This window comes from Procambarus clarkii, chromosome 61, assembly GCF_040958095.1.
Source record: "Procambarus clarkii isolate CNS0578487 chromosome 61, FALCON_Pclarkii_2.0, whole genome shotgun sequence".
Taxonomy (NCBI): Eukaryota; Metazoa; Arthropoda; class Malacostraca; order Decapoda; family Cambaridae; genus Procambarus; species Procambarus clarkii.
Window position 1 is genome coordinate 30,427,917 of NC_091210.1, and position 21,891 is coordinate 30,449,807.

General features: G+C 41.8%; 1 protein-coding gene across 1 annotated transcript; it reads right to left on the minus strand.

Annotated features, from left to right (window-relative positions):
- Positions 1–9,241: 9,241 nt before the first annotated feature.
- Positions 9,242–9,583, minus strand: LOC138354189 (protein enabled homolog). The gene has a single exon (XM_069308083.1). It carries the CDS (start codon positions 9,581–9,583, stop codon positions 9,242–9,244), a length of 342 nt encoding a protein of 113 aa, XP_069164184.1.
- Positions 9,584–21,891: the final 12,308 nt, after the last annotated feature.

Genomic DNA, 21,891 nt, shown 5'->3' on the forward strand with positions numbered 1-21,891 from the left:
AATCGAGGGACCCCACCTCCACAATGTTACGCGGCAATTGGTTCTACAAATCAACAACCCTGTTACTGAACCAGTATTTACCCAAGTCTTTCCTAAATCTAAACTTTTCCAATTTATACCCATTGTTTCGTGTTCTGTCTTGTGTTGATACTTTTAATACCCTATTAATATCCCCTTTGTTATGTCCATTCACCCACTTGTAAACCTCTATCATGTCACCCCTAACTCTTCGCCTTTCCAGCGAATGCAACTTAAGCTTTGTTAATCTTTCTTCATATGAAAGATTTCTAATATGGGGAATTAACTTAGTCATCCTACACTGGACACGTTCAAGTGAATTTATATCCATTCTATAATATGGCGACCAAAACTGAACTGCATAATCTAAATGGGGCCTAACTAGAGCAAGATATAGCTTGAGAACCACACCAGGTGTCTTGTTACTAACGCTGCGATTAATAAATCCAAGTGTCCGATTTGCCTTATTACGAACATTTATGCATTGATCCTTTTGTTTTAAATTCTTACTAATCATAACTCCCAGATCCCTTTCGCAATTCGACTTCACAATCTCAACACCCTCTAGCTCGTATGTTGTAACCCTATCATCATTACCTAACCTCAGAACTTTACATTTATCAGCATTAAACTGCATCTGCCAATCCTTCGACCATTTCAAAACCCTATCTAGATCAACTTGAAGTGATAGTGAGTCCTCCTCCGAATTAATTTCCCTGCCGATTTTCGTATCATCGGCAAATTTGCAAATGTTGCTACTCAAACCTGAATCTAAATCGTTTATATATATTATAAACAACAGAGATCCCAGGACAGAGCCCTGAGGCACCAACTAACAACATTTTCCCACTCTGACTTGACTCCATTTATACTAACTCTCTGTTTCCTTTGGTATAGCCATGCCCTAATCCAGCTTAATATAGCACCCCGAATACCATGAGACTAACTTTTTAATCAGTCTTTCATGTGGCACTGTATCAAAAGCTTTGCTAAAGTCAAGGTACACAACATCGCAATCCTTACCACTATCATAAGAACATAAGAACATAAGAACAAAGGTAACTGCAGAAGGCCTATTGGCCCATACGAGGCAGCTCCTATTCTATAACCACCCAATCCCACTCATATACTTGTCCAACCCGTGCTTGAAACAATCGAGGGACCCCACCTCCACAATGTTACGCGGCAATTGGTTCCACAAATCAACAACCCTGTTACTGAACCAGTATTTACCCAAGTCTTTCCTAAATCTAAACTTATCCAATTTATATCCATTGTTTCGTGTTCTGTCCTGTGTTGATACTTTTAATACCCTATTAATATCCCCCCGGTTATGTCCATTCATCCACTTGTAAACCTCTATCATGTCACCCCTAACTCTTCGCCTTTCCAGTGAATGCAACTTAAGCTTTGTTAATCTTTCTTCATATGAAAGATTTCTAATTTGGGGAATTAACTTAGTCATCCTACGCTGGACACGTTCAAGTGAATTTATATCCATTCTATAATATGGCGACCAAAACTGAACTGCATAATCTAAATGGGGCCTGACTAGAGCAAGATATAGCTTGAGAACCACACCAGGTGTCTTGTTACTAACGCTGCGATTAATAAATCCAAGTGTCCGATTTGCCTTATTACGAACATTTATGCATTGATCCTTTTGTTTTAAATTCTTACTAATCATAACTCCCAGATCCCTTTCGCAATCCGACTTCGCAATCACAACACCATCTAGCTCGTATCTTGTAACTCTATCATCATTACCTAACCTCAGAACTTTACATTTATCAGCATTAAACTGCATCTGCCAATCCTTTGACCATTTCAAAACCCTATCTAGATCAACTTGAAGTGATAGTGAGTCCTCCTCCGAATTAATTTCCCTACCGATTTTCGTATCATCGGCAAATTTGCAAATGTTGCTACTCAAACCTGAATCTAAATCATTTATATATATTATAAACAACAGAGGTCCCAGGACAGAGCCTTGAGGCACTCCACTTACAACATTTTCCCACTCTGACTTGATTCCATTTATACTAACTCTCTGTTTCCTTTGGTATAGCCATGCCCTAATCCAGCTTAATATAGCACCCCCAATACCATGAGACTCTATTTTTTTAATCAGTCTTTCATGTGGCACTGTATCAAAAGCTTTGCTAAAGTCAAGGTATACAACATCGCAATCCTTACCACTATCAACTGCCTCAACAATGCTAGAATAAAAAGATAACAAATTTGTTAAACATGAACGGCCATTTATAAAACCATGTTGCGACTCAATTATTAATTTATGTTTTTCAAGATGAAGACGAATTTTATTTGCTATTATAGATTCGAGTAACTTTCCCACAATAGACGTTAGGCTAATTGGTCGATAGTTAGACGCAAGTGATCTATCTCCTTTCTTAAAAACTGGTATCACATTAGCAACTTTCCAAAACTCTGGCACTCTGCCTGACTCTATTGATTTATTAAATATGGTTGACAGTGGGTCACAAAGCTCCTCTTTGCATTCTTTAAGCACCCTAGCAAACACTTCATCCGGCCCTGGGGATTTGTTTGGTTTGAGTTTTACTATTTGTTTAAGAACATCCTCCCTGGTAACTGCTAAACTCGTCAACCTGTCCTCGTCCCCACCCACATAGACTTGTTCGGCTGAAGGCATATTGTTAAGTTCCTCTTTAGTAAATACAGATACAAAATATTTATTAAAAATACTACTCATCTCTTCATCACTATCTGTTATTTGACCTTTCTCAGTTTTTAATGGACCTATCCTTTCCCTAGTCTTAGTACGATATAACTGAAAAAACCCTTTAGGATTTGTCTTTGCTTGCCCTGCTATGCGAACTTCATAGTTTCTTTTTGCTTTCCTTATCTCTTTTTTAACATTTCTAACCAGTTGTACGAATTCCTGTTCTAAAGTGACCTCCCCATTTTTAATCCTTTTGTACCAAGCTCTCTTTTTACCTATAAGGTTCTTCAAATTCTTTGTTATCCACTTTGGGTCATTAGTATACGATCTATTCAATTTGTATGGTATACTACGTTCCTGTGCTTTGTTTAGAATATTCTTAAATAAGTTATATATTGAATCCACATCGAAATCCCCATTTAAGTCACCTATCGCTGGGTTCATGTCTCGCTCCAAGACCGGCCCACACCCCATACCCAAGCCTTTCCAATCAATTTGACCCAAAAAATTTCTTAGGCTATTAAAATCAGCTTTTCGAAAATCTGGCACTTTAACAGAATTTTCTCCTACTGGTCTATTCCATTCTATGCTAAATCTGATTTCTTTGTGATCACTGCTCCCTAGCTCACTCCCTATTTCGATGTCATTAATTTGCGTTTCCCTGTTAGTTAACACTAAATCTAAAATATTATTTTCCCGTGTTGGTTCCTTAATGTGTTGCGTAAGAAAGCAATCGTCAATTAATTCTAGAAAATCTTCTGCTTCACTATTCCCTGTTTTGTTCAACCAGTTTATTCCGCTAAAATTAAAGTCACCCATGACATAAATACTGTTAGATCTAGATGCTCTAGATATTTCATCCCATAGATGCTTTGCTTCCATTCTGTCTAAATTTGGTGGCCTATATATTACTCCTATTATAATATTATTAGCTTTTTCGTTTAATTCAATCCAAATAGTTTCTGTGTGTGGCTCTGTTTTGATTCCCTCTTTGAGACTACATTTCAAATTGTCCCTAACATATATAGCTACTCCACCTCCTCGTCTAATATATCTATCTGTGTGAAATAGTTTAAATCCATATATTTGATATTCAGCTAATAGTTCTCTATTTTCTACATTCATCCACGTTTCGGTAAGTGCAATAATATCTATTTTTTCTGTGCAGACAAGAGCATTTAATTCGTTAATTTTATTTCTTAGACTTCTACTGTTAGTGTAATATACCCTAAGTGAATTGTTATTTTGCGGACCTTCTCTTTCCCTGATCGTTTTGCCAATTCCTTTCTCCCACAAACACATACTTTTATTACCTCCTTCCTCCAAATCAATTCCCATACCTCTATCTACTAACAGTTTAAACCCAAACAAACACCTCTAACCACTTCTTCTAGCGAGTTCGCAACAGCAACAACCCCAGCTCTCGATAGATGCACCCCATCACGAGCATACATTTCATTTCTTCCATAGAAGTGTTCCCAGTTGTCTATGAAAGATATTGCATTTGATTTGCAATATCTTTCCAGCCGGCAATTGACACCAAGTGCCCTCGATATCCATTCATTTCCCACTCCCTTTCTTGGAAGAATGCCACATATGATCGGGATTCCTCCCTTGCTCCTAACTAACTCTATGGCTGTTTTATACCTCTGAATCAGTTCCTCACTCCTGACTCGACCAACATCATTTCCTCCCACGCTAATGCAAATAATGGGATTGTTCCCATTACCAGCCATAATATCATTCATGTTGTTTATAATATCACCAATGCCAGCTCCGGGATAGCAAACCCTTAACCTGTTCCCCCTATCTCTAGCACAAAACGTTCTATCCAAATACCTTATCTGGGAATCTCCCACAACTAATGTTTGCTTAGGTACTTCCTTTACTTTCTGAGGGGCCTGCGCTTCCTTTCTCTTCGTTGCTTTCCCTTTTGCGCGATCCACAGTCTCTCCACAGCACTCGTCCTCCAAAACGTCAAATGAATTTGAAGTTGCTATGGCGTTTGAAGGCGGCTTTATCAAAGTCTTCTTAAGGCCCCTGTCTTTCGCAACTCTCCAAGACGAGGTCCCTTTACTGCTGGTCTCCTCCTTCGTTACTTCTCGTTGTTTTTTAAGCTGACGCACCTCCTCCCGCAGAGAGTCCAACTCTGTCCTCAGGGCTCCCAATAGAGTCACCAGGTCCTTCACTACAACTTCCATATTGCTATGGAAGAACTTATGCTCATAAGAACATAAGAAGAACATAAGAACAAAGGTAACTGCAGAAGGCCTATTGGCCCATACGAGGCAGCTCCTATTCTATAACCACCCAATCCCACTCATATACTTGTCCAACCCGTGCTTGAAACAATCAAGGGACCCCACCTCCACAATGTTACGCGGCAATTGGTTCCACAAATCAACAACCCTGTTACTGAACCAGTATTTACCCAAGTCTTTCCTAAATCTAAACTTATCCAATTTATACCCATTGTTTCGTGTTCTGTCCTGTGTTGATACTTTTAATACCCTATTAATATCCCCCCGGTTATGTCCATTCATCCACTTGTAAACCTCTATCATGTCACCCCTAACTCTTCGCCTTTCCAGTGAATGCAACTTAAGCTTTGTTAATCTTTCTTCATATGAAAGATTTCTAATTTGGGGAATTAACTTAGCCATCCTACGCTGGAGACGTTCAAGTGAATTTATATCCATTCTATAATATGGCGACCAAAACTGAACTGCATAATCTAAATGGGGCCTAACTAGAGCAAGATATAGCTTGAGAACCACACCAGGTGTCTTGTTACTAACGCTGCGATTAATAAATCCAAGTGTCCGATTTGCCTTATTACGAACATTTATGCATTGGTCCTTTTGTTTTAAATTCTTACTAATCATAACTCCCAGATCCCTTTCGCAATCCGACTTCGCAATCACAACACCATCTAGCTCGTATCTTGTAACTCTATCATCATTACCTAACCTCAGAACTTTACATTTATCAGCATTAAACTGCATCTGCCAATCCTTTGACCATTTCAAAACCCTATCTAGATCAACTTGAAGCATCTAGATCAACTTGAAGCAACTGCCTCAACAATGCTAGAATAAAAAGATAACAAATTTGTTAAACATGAACGGCCATTTATAAAACCATGTTGCAACTCAATTATTAATTTATGTGTTTCAAGATGAAGACGAATTTTATTTGCTATTATAGATTCGAGTAACTTTCCCACAATAGACGTTAGGCTAATTGGTCGATAGTTAGACGCAAGTGATCTATCTCCTTTCTTAAAAACTGGTATCACATTAGCAACTTTCCAAAACTCTGGCACTCTGCCTGACTCTATTGATTTATTAAATATGGTTGACAGTGGGTCACACAGCTCCTCTTTGCATTCTTTAAGCACCCTGGCAAACACTTCATCCGGCCCTGGGGATTTGTTTGGTTTGAGTTTTACTATTTGTTTAAGAACATCCTCCCTGGTAACTGTTAAACTCGTCAACCTGTCCTCGTCCCCACCCACATAGACTTGTTCGGCTAAAGGCATATTGTTAAGTTCCTCTTTAGTAAATACAGATACAAAATATTTATTAAAAATACTACTCATCTCTTCATCACTATCTGTTATTTGACCTGTCTCAGTTTTTAATGGACCTATCCTTTCCCTAGTCTTAGTACGTTATAACTGAAAAAACCCTTTAGGATTTGTCTTTCCTTGCCCTGCTATGCGAACTTCATAGTTTCTTTTTGCTTTCCTTATCTCTTTTTTAACATTTCTAACCAGTTGTACGAATTCTTGTTCTAAAGTGACCTCCCCATTTTTAATCCTTTTGTACCAAGCTCTCTTTTTACCTATAAGGTTCTTCAAATTCTTTGTTATCCACTTTGGGTCATTAGTATTCGATCTATTCAATTTGTATGGTATACTACGTTCCTGTGCTTTGTTTAGAATATTCTTAAATAAGTTATATATTGAATCCACATCGAAATCCCCATTTACGTCACCTATCGCTGGGTTCATGTCTCGCTCCAAGACCGGCCCCAACCCATACCCAAGACTTTCCAATCAATTTGACCCAAAAAAATTCTAAGGCTATTAAAATCAGCTTTTCGAAAATCTGGCACTTTAACAGAATTTTCTCCTACAGGTCTATTCCATTCTATGCTAAATCTGATTTCTTTGTGATCACTGTTCCCTAGCTCACTCCCTATTTCGATGTCATTAATTTGTGTTTCCCTGTTAGTTAACACTAAATCTAAAATATTATTTTCCCGTGTTGGTTCCTTAATGTGTTGCGTAAGAAAGCAATCGTCAATTAATTCTAGAAAATCTTCTGCTTCACTATTCCCTGTTTTGTTCAACCAGTTTATTCCACTAAAATTAAAGTCACCCATGACGTAAATACTGTTAGATCTAGATGCCCTAGATATTTCATCCCATAGATGCTTTGCTTCCATTCTGTCTAAATTTGGTGGCCTATATATAACTCCTATTATAATATTATTTGCTTTTTCGTATAATTCTATCCAAATAGTTTCTGTGTGTGGCTCAGTTTTGATTCCCTCTTTGAGACTACATTTCAAATTGTCCCTAACATATATGGCTACTCCCCCTCCTCATATAATATATCTATCTGTGTGAAATAGTTTAAATCCATATATTTGATATTCAGCTAATAGTTCTCTATTTTCTACATTCATCCACGTTTCGGTAAGTGCAATAATATCTATTTTTTCTGTGCAGACAAGAGCATTTAATTCGTTAATTTTATTTCTTAGACTTCTACTGTTAGTGTAATATACCCTAAGTGAATTGTTATTTTGAGGCCCTTCTCTTTCCCTGATCATTTTGCCAATTCCTTTCTCCCACAAACACGTACTTTTATTATCTCCTTCCTCCAAATCAATTCCCATACCTCTATCAGCTAACAGTTTAAACCCAAACAAACACCTCTAACCACTTCTTCCAACGAGTTCGCAACAGCAACAACCCCAGCTCTCGATAGATGCACCCCATCACGAGCATACATTTCATTTCTTCCATAGAAGTGTTCCCAGTTGTCTATGAAAGATATTGCATTTGATTTGCAATATCTTTCCAGCCGGCAATTGACACCAAGTGCCCTCGATATCCATTCATTTCCTACTCCCTTTCTTGGAAGAATGCCACATATGATCGGGATTCCTCCCTTGCTCCTAACTAATTCAATGGCTGTCCTGAATCTCTGTATTAGTTCCTCACTCCTAACTCGCCCAACATCATTACCCCCCTGCACTAATACAAATAATGGGTTTGTTCCCATTTCCCGTCATAATATCATTCATGTTTCCAACAATATCACCAATTCCAGCTCCCGGATAGCAAACCCTTAATCTGTTCCCCCTATCTCTGGCACAAAACGTTCTGTCTAAATACCTCACCTGGGAATCTCCCACAACCAAAATTCGCCCTTTTCCTTTCGAGCAGTTTGAGGGACCTGCGCTTCAATGTTCCTCGTTACTTTGTCTTTGCCACCTCGTTGAACAACAGGTTCAACACAGCACTCGTCCTCTAATACGTCAAATGCGTTAAAAGTCCTTAGGTGTAGGCTATTAGTAGTCAGTTTTGCCAAGGTCTTCTTAAGACCCCTGTCTTTCACAGCTTGCCAAGACGAGGTCTTCTTAATACTGGTCTCGTCAGTCTTTCTTAATGAGGTCCCGTCAACACTGGCCTCCTCCTTCATTTCCTCCCGAAGTCTTTGCCGTCGTACCTCCTCCCGCAGGGAATCCATCTCTGCTCTCAGAGCTCCAACCAGACTCACCAAATCTTTTACTAATCCTTCCATTATTGCAATAATAATGTTATTAGAATCGGAGCTCCAGCTAACACAACCTCTCACTGTGACTGCACCTGACTGATTGGATTAACCTTGGGTACGTGGGTGGCCTGGGCGGTCCATCCCGGCGAGGACATAATGCTTCCTCTATCATGTACACCCTGTCCGCTGCGGTCTTCCTCTGATCCTCAGCTCTGGGTGGAGTACAGACATGAATTTCTCCATTACCATTAGCTGTTTGAGTTCCTCCTCTGTTTCCGCTCCCTCAGCTTTTAACCATTGTAAGAATTTCCATTCCATCTCTCTGACAGTCTCGGCGTACGTCCTTCCCGGCGCTCTAGTTCATTCCCTGAAACGCTTCCGGTACACCTCTGGAGTCGGCCAGAAAGAATAGAGTACAGTATTCTTTATCGCCTCATACTTCGCACATTTTTCGAGATCCAGCATGTTGTAGGCCTCTCGGGCCTCAATGGTCAGCCTACTCTGGACCAATGCAGCCCAATCCCCTTCTGGCTATCCTTTTAGTGTCAAAACTCTCTCAAGGTATTTGAAGACCCCCTCTGCCTCATGAGATATGAGGGCCAGCAAGTCACGCTCCTTCGATTTGAGGTCATCCCGCTGCGTAGGTAGTGAGGTCAGCCCGTACTCGACATGCCTAAAATTGACCGTATTTACCGCTATCTCCTCTTTCTTCACGTTGCAGTTGTGCCTCTCATTCTCGTTTTTCTCGCTGCAGCCATGCCACTCGTTCTTGTTCTTCTCGCTGCAGCTGTGCCACTCGTTCTTGTTCTTCTCGCTGCAGCCATGCCACTCGTTCTTGTTCTTCTCGCTGCAGCTGTGCCACTCGTTCTTGTTCTTCTCGCTGCAGCTGTGCCTCTCGTTCTCCTCGCTGCAGTTGCGCCTCCCGTTCTTCCCAACGCAACTGGGCTTCCCGTTCTTCTCGCCGAAGCCAATCTTCCCGTGCACGTTCTTCTCTCTGCATCTGGGCTTCCCGTTCACATTCTTCCCTCTGCAGCTGGACTTCCAGTTGCATCCTCGTCATTTCCAGCTTCATGCTCCTCTTATTGCCACTGGACCCTCCGCTGCTTCCTCCTTCACTCTGGGTCCTCCCCACACTGGCAGATGCTTGGGACGGCTCTTCCTCAGTGGCCTCCTCTCGTGTCTTGAGGTGCACTATAATCTATCCGGCGCTTTGCTACCTTGGACGTCCTCAGGTGGATGCCGAAGTGGTTCACCACGAGTTGGAGCTTGGCCTTGATGCACTCCTCCAACACACTCTTTTCCCTTGTCTCAACAAACCTAGTCACCTTACCATCCTCCATCTGTATGTCACGAAGCAAATGACGGCACAACACTGCTTCACTAGCACAGAAATAAATTACCACTTAATGTCAGTTGTATTACACTGTATGGCACTCGTAATCCCTGGGCAATACTGTCACTGTGCACGATAATCCTTGGTAATACTGTTACTCCTTCGACAATCCTGGTAAGTCGCCACTTCCTTATTATGCAGATGGCCTTGAGTGTCGAGAGTTATAGTCATACAACGGAGGAGCAATATTATGAAATACTTTAACTAATCGCAGCGGAACTTCACTCCCTCTTCTCGGGCGCCACTGTCCACCCTGGGAGCTCTCCAAGTCTTGCCACGAGTTGAATCTCTGCCCGCGACCTGGCATTGTACCCATGGGAAAGTGGAGAAAACTCAGCTCATCCTGCAGGTCCTCGAACCTGCAGCACCTCCATTGGGCTTGCCTGCCGCAGCACGAATAATAATACCGGGGCCTCCAATACTCACCTGATATCTTCCCTTGTTCCGGTCGTCAGCTGCGTAATCTGTATCTGCGTCCCAGCAATACTTCACATTAATCTTATATAATATTGCCAGCCAAGGGTATATTTCCAATAGTATAGTGTGGTGCAAATACTTTCTTATAATTATTTCACTCTCTTATAATGCCCAATGAGATGGAGGAAATATACAAAGCCTGGGGTAAAATACAAAAAAGTTTACTGAAGAAAAGTCTACATAAAGCATGAAAGGTAAATATAAAAGTAAACTGGCAGGTGTTGGCGGCTTCCCTCTCGCCGCCTCTGGCAACTCGATCAGCTGGGCGAATTTAAAGGGACCGGTGCTCCCTACTTGCAGCCCTGATACACTTCGCAACGGCGCTCTCAGATGGAGATCTCAGACACCGATATGAAATACTCAAGGAACTATATAAGGAGAACAACCTACCACCGTTTGTGATACCAGAGGCCATGTTCACCTTCTGCTCTACAACAACAGAGGCCAACCCTACACCAGCCACTCCTGCAAACCCGACTACGGCAAACGACAGCACCCCGACGGCTTCTCAACCGATCTCAACATCTGCTGAACCATCAACTGTCATCGCACCTGAACCCAAAGTGACTACCAGCATAGCAGCCCCGAAAATGTTCAACCCATACACTACTGTCACGAGTTTTGTCGAAGAAAACTCTGACCCTAGAATGCAAGAATTCCATGTACCACTGCGGGACCCAGTATATGGACACGAGGACGGCGACGGCTTCGTATTGTCAGAATACGACCAAGAATCGATCTCCCCAGTAAGACTAGAAGGTCTGCAATCCCCACGCAGATTCCTGATTCACGACCCCAAGGACACAGAAGAACCATTGTCAATCCTGGACGTGGAAGCAGGAACAATAACGAAGAAACACAGAAACGGCGAGGAAACTGTTACCAGGGTAGTAACTCACATGAAAACCCTGATGTACAACAGCGTATGGCGAGCAGCAAGAGAAGAACTGAACGAATATAAACTAGCGACAAGACCCACACCTTCACCAAGCACGCCAACAGACCAAACTCCACGCAAGAGAACAAGGAAAAGTAACCAGCCTAGCTTCAGCACCAGACCCGCCCGAAGGTAGCCGCCTTCACCCCCCCCCCTCTCTTTAGGGGTATAGGGACCTAATTTTGCTCGTTTTGAGGTGGTGGAACCCCTGCAAGCTTCGGAGCAGACCAACGTGCAAGACAGAAGACGGAAGACTCCAGCTTCAAAGAAGAAAGAAGACTTCAGCTTCAAAGAAGAAAGAAGACTTCAACTCCTAAGAAGAAAGAAGACTCCACACATCATGAGGAAAGAAGACCTCACACCGCCGCCCCTCCCTTGGGACCCTGCCCGCCAAGCCTAAGCCGACCAGGTGTTCAAGAAGCCTCATATTATGCCGCGCTGCTGGGTCTAGCACTGGCTCTATCTCTACAACTCAGACGCTTCCTCTCACCCAAGCTATTCTTCACCTATACCCACTTCAAAGCTCACCCGAAGGGTATCTTGTCCTATATTTAATTTGATTCGATTTACTGGTGTGACTCTGCTCCTCGTCGCCACACGGGAGACATCTCCCATCACGCAGGGTGCAGTCGCACCTCCACAGATCTACAGTATCATCTTTTGATACTGGTAATGGCTCATAAGGGCCACCACTTACGGGCTATTCATGCCCGTGCCACCTTTTGGATGGCTTAATCTTCATCATCATCATCGTCGCCACACTCCTGATTGGCTCTGCCACTCACCACCACACTGGTCGCAGCCTCCACACTGGTAATATATATATATATATATACTGGCCTACAGCCTAACTTACCTCTAAGATATATATATATATATATATATATATATATATATATATATATATATATATATATATATATATATGCAAACAAGCCTGAATGGTCCCCAGGACTATATACAACTGAAAACTCACACCCCAGAAGTGACTCGAACCCATACTCCCACAACTGGTATGTACAGGGACAAGTGGATTAGGCGTCCCTGTACATACCAGTTGTGGGAGTATGGGTTCGAGTCACTTCTGGGGTGTGAGTTTTCAGTTATATATATATATATATATATATATATATATATATATATATATATATATATATATGCGAACAAGCCTGAATGGTCCCCAGGACAATATGCAACTGAAAACTCACACCCCAGAAGTGACTCGAACCCATACTCCCAGATGCCACGCAACTGGTATGTACAAGACGCCTTAATCCACTTGACCATCACGACCGGACAAAATGAGGTGATAGCCGAGGCTATATGAACCACCCCACCGCCGGCACTCGGATAGTAATCTTGGGCATAGCATTTTACCAAATCACCTCATTCTTTGGGGCACACGTGAGGAACACAAATGCGTTCACAAATGCGCATTTGTGTTCCTCACGTGTGCCCCAAAGAATGAGGTGATTTGGTAAAATGCTATGCCCAAGATTACTATCCGAGTGCCGGCGGTGGGGTGGTTCATATAGCCTCGGCTATCACCTCATTTTGTCCGGTCGTGATGGTCAAGTGGATTAAGGCGTCTTGTACATACCAGTTGCGTGGCATCTGGGAGTATGGGTTCGAGTCACTTCTGGGGTGTGAGTTTTCAGTTATATATATATATATATATATATATATATATATATATATATATATATATATATATATATTATATATATATATATATATATATATATATATATATATATATATATATATTATATATATATATATATATATATATATATATATATATATATATATATATATATATATATATATATATATATATATATAATATATATATATATATATATTTATATATATATATATATATATATATATATATATATATATATATATATATATATATATATATATATATATATATATATATGTTTCATTGAATATGACCGCATATTCTGTCTTTATTATTTTCTGGTTTAGGGCTTCTATCCCTCTAACTATTTTCTTAGCATCAGGGCTTAATTGGAATTAAGCCCTGATGCTAAGAAAATAGTTAGAGGGATAGAAGCCCTAAACCAGAAAATAATAAATACAGAATATGCGGTCATATTCAATGAAACATGTTTGAAAGAAAACCTGCTGCCAGTATACACCAATATATATAAATATATATATATATATATATATATATATATATATATATATATATATATATATATATATATATATATATATATATATATATATATATATATATATATATATATATATATATATACATTCTCTGCCTTGCATATCTGATCACGAATCAGATCCTGGCGATATTTTATCGTGAAGACCTTTGAAATATGACCTTTTTCGGTCATATTTAATAATATATGTCTACAGGAAAGACTGCTACCAAAATATACTAATATTAAAGCGCACGACCCAGCAGCAAGGAATCAAGCCTTCACGATAAAATATCGCCAGGATCTGATTCGTGATCAGATATACAAGGCAGAGAATGAAATCAAAGACAACAAAACGCAACTACTTCATGCTACAAACGAGTGGAGAAATAGCAACATCGACGAAAGTATCCGTACCCGCATTGAACAACACCTCGACATCCTCACAGACCGACATCACCTCAGCACTGAAACAAGGATTATCAAGAAACTAACAACATTATATGGAGGACCTATGGCAATTCCACGACCAAGAGATGGCTTCCTGAACCTTGCAGGAATTAACCTCACTGAGGACCAAGTCACTCTCCTAAATCTGGGCATAAACTGTCACGTTATGTCCAGACCGAGTGAGATGGCCCGGAAAGTAGAGTTGGAAATTCTGTTGGACGACATATTCGACCTCGAGACACAAAAGAAGGTCACTACCAAAGATACCTTACAAGCAGAACTTATTGCAGAAGGAGGAAAGAATCGAGGCAATTACAGAAGCACCATACTGTCCCCCGAGCTCAAAGCGGCAGCTAAAAGCCTTCGTGAGAACAAGGAGATAGTTGTCAGGAGAGGTGACAAGTCGCCGATATATGTCATTCTTAAAAAAGACGAATATCTGGCGAAAATGAACATCATACTCTCTGACCAAACTAAGTTCCAAAGGGTAACGAAGGACACTACAGCCGAATTAAAAGCAAAGGTCAACAAACTGATCGAAACTGTGAACGCCAAGAAATCCGGACTCCACCTGCCAAAGATCATTGGGGAATATAAACCTGGATATGCGTATGGAAATGTCAAGACACACAAGCCTGGAAACCCACTTCGGCCAATCATTAGCCAGATACCCACACCCACGTACAGACTGGCGAAGCGACTCAACGGCCTGCTGACTCCTTATGTTCCCTGCGCCTTCAGCCTGAAGTCTCCAAAGGAATTTGTTGACTTACTGCGGGGCACACGGGCCACAGGGATAAGAGCCTCGTTGGACGATGAATCGATGTTTACCAACGTACCTGTGGACGAGACAATCGGGATGATAGCCGACAGAGTGTATCGTGATCCAGCCTGTACTCCTCTTGAAATACCAGAAAATATTCTGAGGAAACTACTCCAAGCTTGTACTAAAGATGCACCCTTCTTGAGCCCGGATGGGCACATGTGTAAGCAAGTAGATGGGGTCGCCATGGGTTCTCCCCTAGGTGTCCTGTTTGCAAACTTCTACATGGGTACCATCGAGCAAAAAGTCTTAGTCGACATGAACTTGAAACCGGCCATATACTGCAGGTATGTTGACGACATTTTTACACAGGTACCTGATGTCAGACATCTGCAGGAGCTGAAGGAGGCATTTGAGCAGAGTTCCGTGCTGCGTTTCACTTACGAGATGGAAAAGGATGGGAAGCTGCCCTTTCTAGATGTAACAGTCATGGAAAAGGGCGGAGGTTTCCATACTGCAGTCTACACTAAGGAAACGAACATAGGAATGTGCCTAAATGCCAACAGCGACTGCCCAGACAGGTACAAGAGGAGTGTTGTTAACGCATATGTCGACCGTGCTCTCAGCCACAGCTCAGAATGGAAGCAAGTCGACGAAGAACTCTGTAGGGTAAGGCAGGTCCTAGTCAACAACGGCTTCTCCAATGGTTTCGTCGACGACATCATAAGAAGGAAAGTGAAACGCCATGCAACCTCTGAAGAGACAACTAACACAACACCTATACCCCCTATTAGACTATTTTACAGGAACTTCTTTTCCACAGCTCATAAAACGGAGGAAAGGGTCCTGAAAGATATTGTTAATAGAAACGTTATCCCTACAGACAAAAATCAGAGGATACAACTGACGATTTACTATAAAACCAGAAAAACGGCCAGCCTACTCATGAGAAACTCTCCAGACACAAAACAGAACGCTTTAAAAGAGACTAACGTAGTCTATGCCTTCAAATGCCCTCCTGGGGACTGTAAGCTCCAAAAAACCCAGTATATAGGCAAGACAACAACATCTCTTTCTAGGCGTTTAACGATGCATAAGCAACAGGGCTCCATTAAGGAACATATAATCTCTTCCCACAACCAAACCATCGCCAGAGAAATCCTAGTAAACAACACAGAAATCATCGATAGATACAGCGATAGCAGGCGGCTTGACGTTTGCGAGGCACTACACATCAAGAAGTCAACACCAGCAATCAACAGCCAATTAATGCACAACTATATTCTACCCACCTCAAGACTCCGCTCCAATATAGAAGCATCAAGAAATATGGACCAATAGGCTTTCTACAAACACTTCTATTCAATACCCATTGTTTCGTGTTCTGTCTTGTGTTGATGAAATTAATACCCTATTAATGCCACCTCTTGTTCTGTCTTGTGTTGATGAAATTAATACCCTATTAATGCCACCTCACCCCATCCACCTCACTCAAATGTAGATATAAAATCGGAGATGCGTAAGTTCTATTCAGTTGTGTATTTGTAAACTAAAGTCTTTGAAAATGTAATAAGTTTTACGAAACGCGCTCGTGTCGCGTCAGACTAGAAATAAAAATGAATTTTGGAGAATTGATTTTTGATTTACCTCCAACAGTGAAAAGAAATGTACGAAAGATTGAGAAAATTCGTGTTAGAATTATTAATCTTACTTTTTCGGTCATATTTAATAATATATATATATATATATATATATATATATATATATATATATATATATATATATATATATATATATGTATAATGGTTTAACTCACCTAGTTCTCATGGAACAATGGGAGGGAATTAGTTATCTACCTTAACATTGCCGGCCACAAGACGCCTTGACTCCGGTGGTCGAATATGGTTCTCGGTCCCCTGGGCGTTCCTTGGCATTCAGGACTGGAACATCAGGCCCTCAGGCATCGTGTAGAAACACGTAGATCTTCACCGTGCTCACTTTCCAGAATTGCAGTTCCTCCTACTGGTTCTGAAAGTAGTTCCTGCACTCTTCGTCTTCCCTCACTCGCGCCTTCACTGAGACTAATCCTCAAAGATCCAGTCGCAATGTCTTCCTTCCAATCATCAGTGGACATGACCCGGTCACCGCAGCTCTGCGTCGCGTTCGGGCCAGCCAGCGCACTTCCACACACTGCTCACACCGCATCACCATCCCTCCTCCGTTCAACCACGAAATCGTGGCGCCAGGAATCAGCTACGAATTCGTGGCACCCTCACGCCGTCGAAACTCGGCTTCCTCGTACTCACCGAAAGTACACTAATTTTCAGTAATAGCTATGACATACGCCAGGCTGCATAAATCCACTGGGTGAGACTCCTAGACCTCCAATCTCGAGAGCTCACTTGGCGCACGTTTGGTCTCTACGAAGGGCCGTGTAACTTTGAGCTCCTGGCGCTCACTAGCCCTCAGGCGCCGCGGCCCGGCCCGGGGACTGGCCCCCCATTGGTCAGTATCAGCATGTGACCTGGGCTAGCCAATTGCCAAGTGGCTGGCGCCCTCACATCTTGGCAGGAGTCTGATTTATCTGCCGCCATCTTGTACACCTAAAGGACGTAAGGCCTCTTGAAAGGACATTTTAGTCTTGGCATTTTCTCCTCAGATAAGTATTCTTGCTAATCGTCACCTACATCAAACGAATCCCTGCATCTCAAGCAACATGCAGGATGCAGAGATATGACTCTTCTTGCTGGATAAGGGAAGATATAAAAGAGGGCACCATAACACCTCGTTGAATGGATTGTATCACCAGCGGCCTTCAGCTCTAGTTAAGTACCCTTTGTTATTCCAGTGAGAGGCTAAAGAACCGGGACTCTGCCCAGCACTCTGCCCAGCACTCTGCCGTTTATAACACAAACAGTCCCCCATAACCCTATGAACGTTGTCACGTGTTTATTCCCTAGTAACGTTCAGCCTCTCGCTAAGTCTCCTCCACCCTCATATGGCCCCAGATCATACTCCAGGACTAACCCTCCTCAGAATTCTCCATGCCCGCGAACATCAGAATGCTTTAACTGTGACAAACCAGACCACCATAAGGTAGAATGCTCATCAAACAACACTCGTTACGAACCACATGCCATACATAACAATGCAGGCCATATTAACTATCACAACCATCCATAATGCAATTTTCACCGTAGATCTAGCAATGACACGTCAGGATGCCAAGCTGCACGTGCACCATTCTGCACCTACCACCAGCTGCCGGCCATGACACTGCTGACTATCGAGCTCACAGCAATACTAACCCAGCTAACCACTATAGTCCTGCATCGTCCTAACCAAGCTAACCGCTATAATCCTGCTCCTCCTAACCAAACTAACCGCTATAGCCCTGCTCCTCCTAACCAAGCTAACCGCTATAGCCCTGCTCCTCCTAACCAAGCAAACCGCTATAGCCCTGCTCCTCCTAACCAAGCTAACCGCTATAGCCCTGCTCCTCTTGCCCATAACCAACCGCGTGCTGCAACCCATAACCAGCGCCGACTGAGCCCTGCACGTGCTCCTGCAACCCGACCTACTGTCCATGTTAGGTTCGCGACAACTGAAAACCACAACACAGACAGGCACTGTGACTCCCGGATGGCAAACAGTGCTACGGCCTTCATGAATAACACAGACCAGACCTACGGACACCCAGAGCAGACCTATGGACACCCAGAGCAGACCTATGGACACCCAGAGCAGACCTATGGACACCCAGAGCAGACCTATGACTCGCAATTGGGGGAAGGCATAGCAGAAATCGTAAACAGTATGACGTAGGGAAACGAGACTACCTCCCTGCATACTCAGTGAATACCCTTAACAGATTTAATGTATTAGCAGTGGAGGATACCATACATCACCTAGACGCTGACAGTATACACAGTCATGTGCTCCAGACACCGCTTCGTCCACACTAGTTTCATAATAACATGCCTAACAAAGACACAGAAATACCTCTGATTTCAGCCACCATGAAAGGTCGACAAGTTAAATTTTTTCTAGACTCAGGAGCTAGAGTCAACATCATCAAACAAACCACTTTGCATGACATACATGACAAACTTATCATACGCCCACTATGTCCCCAACCTTAGTGGAGTTTCTGGAGGAATGACGGCAGTGTTGGGGGAAGATGACAGTTGATGACAGATCACTCGCCATGACGTGTTTCCTAGTAGATAATATTCAATTCCCAGGAGACATCTTACTAGGACTGAACACTATGTGAGACTACCGAATTGCTATCGATGCTTACCATTGGGAAACAAGAATTGATGACACAGTAGTACCTCTTTGTGGTGTGTTCGCAATGGGACACGAGTTCACCAACCAAAGGGACTATATCAGTTACATAAAAGACAGGAGTGACCAGGATACACTTTACCAATCACACCCAAACAAAGTTGCCACTCAGTCACCTACTGACACCAGTCCATCACGCAATCACACAGTCTCACAGGTTGGTGAAGTAAATGAATCTTTGCAGGGGGCTCCCCCCCCCATCAATTGTTCATTACCTTACGTGCCTAGAATCTAACATCAATCAAGTCAGAGGCAACTTACACCAAGACACAATACTACATTCTCACCCACTAACAAAGGTTATTGTCAAAATTCCTGGTGTACCTGACCTAGATCACGTAATAGCAGACAGTGACAAATGTAAAATAAAGGGTACTTACAGAGAGCCGTTCTCTCATCAGATACAGAACGACACTATTGCTGTTTATGTTGCCAGTGTCACCAAGGCCAACATTCACTTCACATCAGGCACACATGTTGTAGACTTCACCCATTATTCGTTACCGGTGCGAGTAGTGGATGAGGCCTCTACTGAACAAATGGACATGCATTCTCTCGTTCGACAAATCAAAATAAGTTAACGGTCTCAACTGAACGTCTTAGTCCCACTGACTTCCCAGACGCCCAAGCTCAGTTACTAACCATCCTCAACAAACATCGAATTGTTGTTGCTCTGACAGGAGAGCAACTTGAACTGACACACCTCATCACTCACAAAATTCCTCTTGAACCAGGTACTCGACCAATTTATGTACCTACATACAGAGTGTCTCATTCTCAACGAGCTGTTGCAGACCGATTTATTAACGAGATAATATATGGAGGTGTTATTGAAGAAAGTACCTCTACATGGAATGGTCCATTGATCTTAGTACCCAAGAAGAATGGCTCTTGGCGCCCCATTGTTGATTTCAGAAAACTTAACCAAGTGACGATACCTGATAGATTTCCACTTCCCGTGCTCACTGATTTATTGCAGAACATAGGCCAGAATAAAGTTTTCTCTACACTTAATCTATTACAAGGATTTTGGCAAATACCACTTGACTCATCAGAAGGCCGAGAACTGACAGCGTTTTCAGTCCCTACCGGTCATTACCAGTACACACGCATGACTTTTTGCTTATGCAGCAGCCCTATTATCTTCTCTTAGACTTATGACAAACATGTTCTGACGAATGATAGGTAATACTCTCGTGGTTTACCTAAATGACCTCATAATCATGTCCAAGGACGTACCAATCCAACTTCAAAGTTTAGAACGTGTCCTACAGAAACTATCTAAAAATAATCTGAAAATCAAACTTAGCAAATGTGTCTTTATGAAAAGAAATAAAGTTTCTAGGCCATAATGTCATCCCACAAGACATCACCACTCTTGATTCAAAGATAGAGACTGTGAAGAACTATCCTGTCCCTCATAAAGTTGAAGATGTACAAAAGTTCATAGGCCTAGCAGGATTCTACGGCCATTTCATCGCTGGCTACTCAGGGATTGAGTCTCCTCTCATTCACCTCCCTAAGAAAGACGTCCCATTCGTTTGTACAGCAGATCAGGAGAAAGCGTTTAAAAAACTTATAGAGGCTTTGATATCTGCTCCCATTCTCAAGTTCCCAGACTTCTCCAAACCATTTATCTTGGTCACCGACGCCAGTAATATTGGGTTAGTAGCCTTACTATCACAAACTTGCGACAGAAAAGAACATGCAATTGCATATGCAAACTGAGTCCTCTCCAAAGCAGAAAAGAATTACTCGACAACAGAACGTGATGCTTTAGCTGTAGTGTGGGCTCTCAAACATTTCAGAGACATCATCTACAACTACCCTGTCTATGTACTGACGGACCACCTAGCCATTATTCCCTTGTTCGAAGAAAAGAACTCAATAGGCAAGTTTGCCTGTTGGTCGCTAACAATACTAGAGTTCCTACCTACGTTTGGATACTTACCTGGTAGACATAATGTAGTTGCCGATGCCCTCTCCCACCACGTCGCTTCTATTTAAGTTGAATACCCTTCATTAGACTTTCAAGATGTAGAAATGGCACAACAACAAGACCCAATGCGGGCACAGATCATAAGCTTTCTTATTGTTGGAAATTTCCAACACTGATACATTCCTATTGTATCATAATACATCTCTATCGTATACTAAGTACAGTAACTATTAACTCTACTAACTGTAGTGCTAACATAAATTAATATTTCTCTATCTGCGCATCATTTACTAAAATTCTCACGATATCGAGAGGTATATTGCGTCAGATAATGTCCAGCAGGACATAGTTATTATAATATGGTAAAGAATTGAATATTATTCTCAACTTTTACCAGTATTTTTTATAAGAATTAATCTCTGATAATATTATGACTAGAGATTCAATAATCACGAGTTAACTTAAATTGTCACTATATAACAGTTTTATCTGTTATATCCAAACACTATGGAGGAAATAGAAATTCTCTCCATTTCTTGATTAACACCATTTAACGAGAATATAGATAATATTTAGTTCCCTACAATTGCAACCCTGTTCTCATTAACGCATTATGTAAAGTAATTACAAGAAAAGAATTTCTGTCTTTACTAAATTCTATTGTGAATGCGTGAGAGAGGGTTGAGGGAGACGGAGGCGTAGCGACGCCATTGCTAGAGACGCCACCAGAATTATGACACGAGCGTCCAGGGAGAGGCGAATTACCAACAATTCTACGCCAAGCCCTTGCTATTAATCGGCCTAGTAGCGATCCAAGGATTGCATTGGTGGACAACCAGCAGGTTAAGTGTTCTCATAATTTTAACTGAACTCTTTTAATTTTAT

What these genes read in the sequence shown, in the direction of transcription:
- LOC138354189 (XM_069308083.1), bottom strand. Translation starts at nt 9,583, where the DNA reads ATGAAGCTGGAAATGACGAGGATGCAACTGGAAGTCCAGCTGCAGAGG.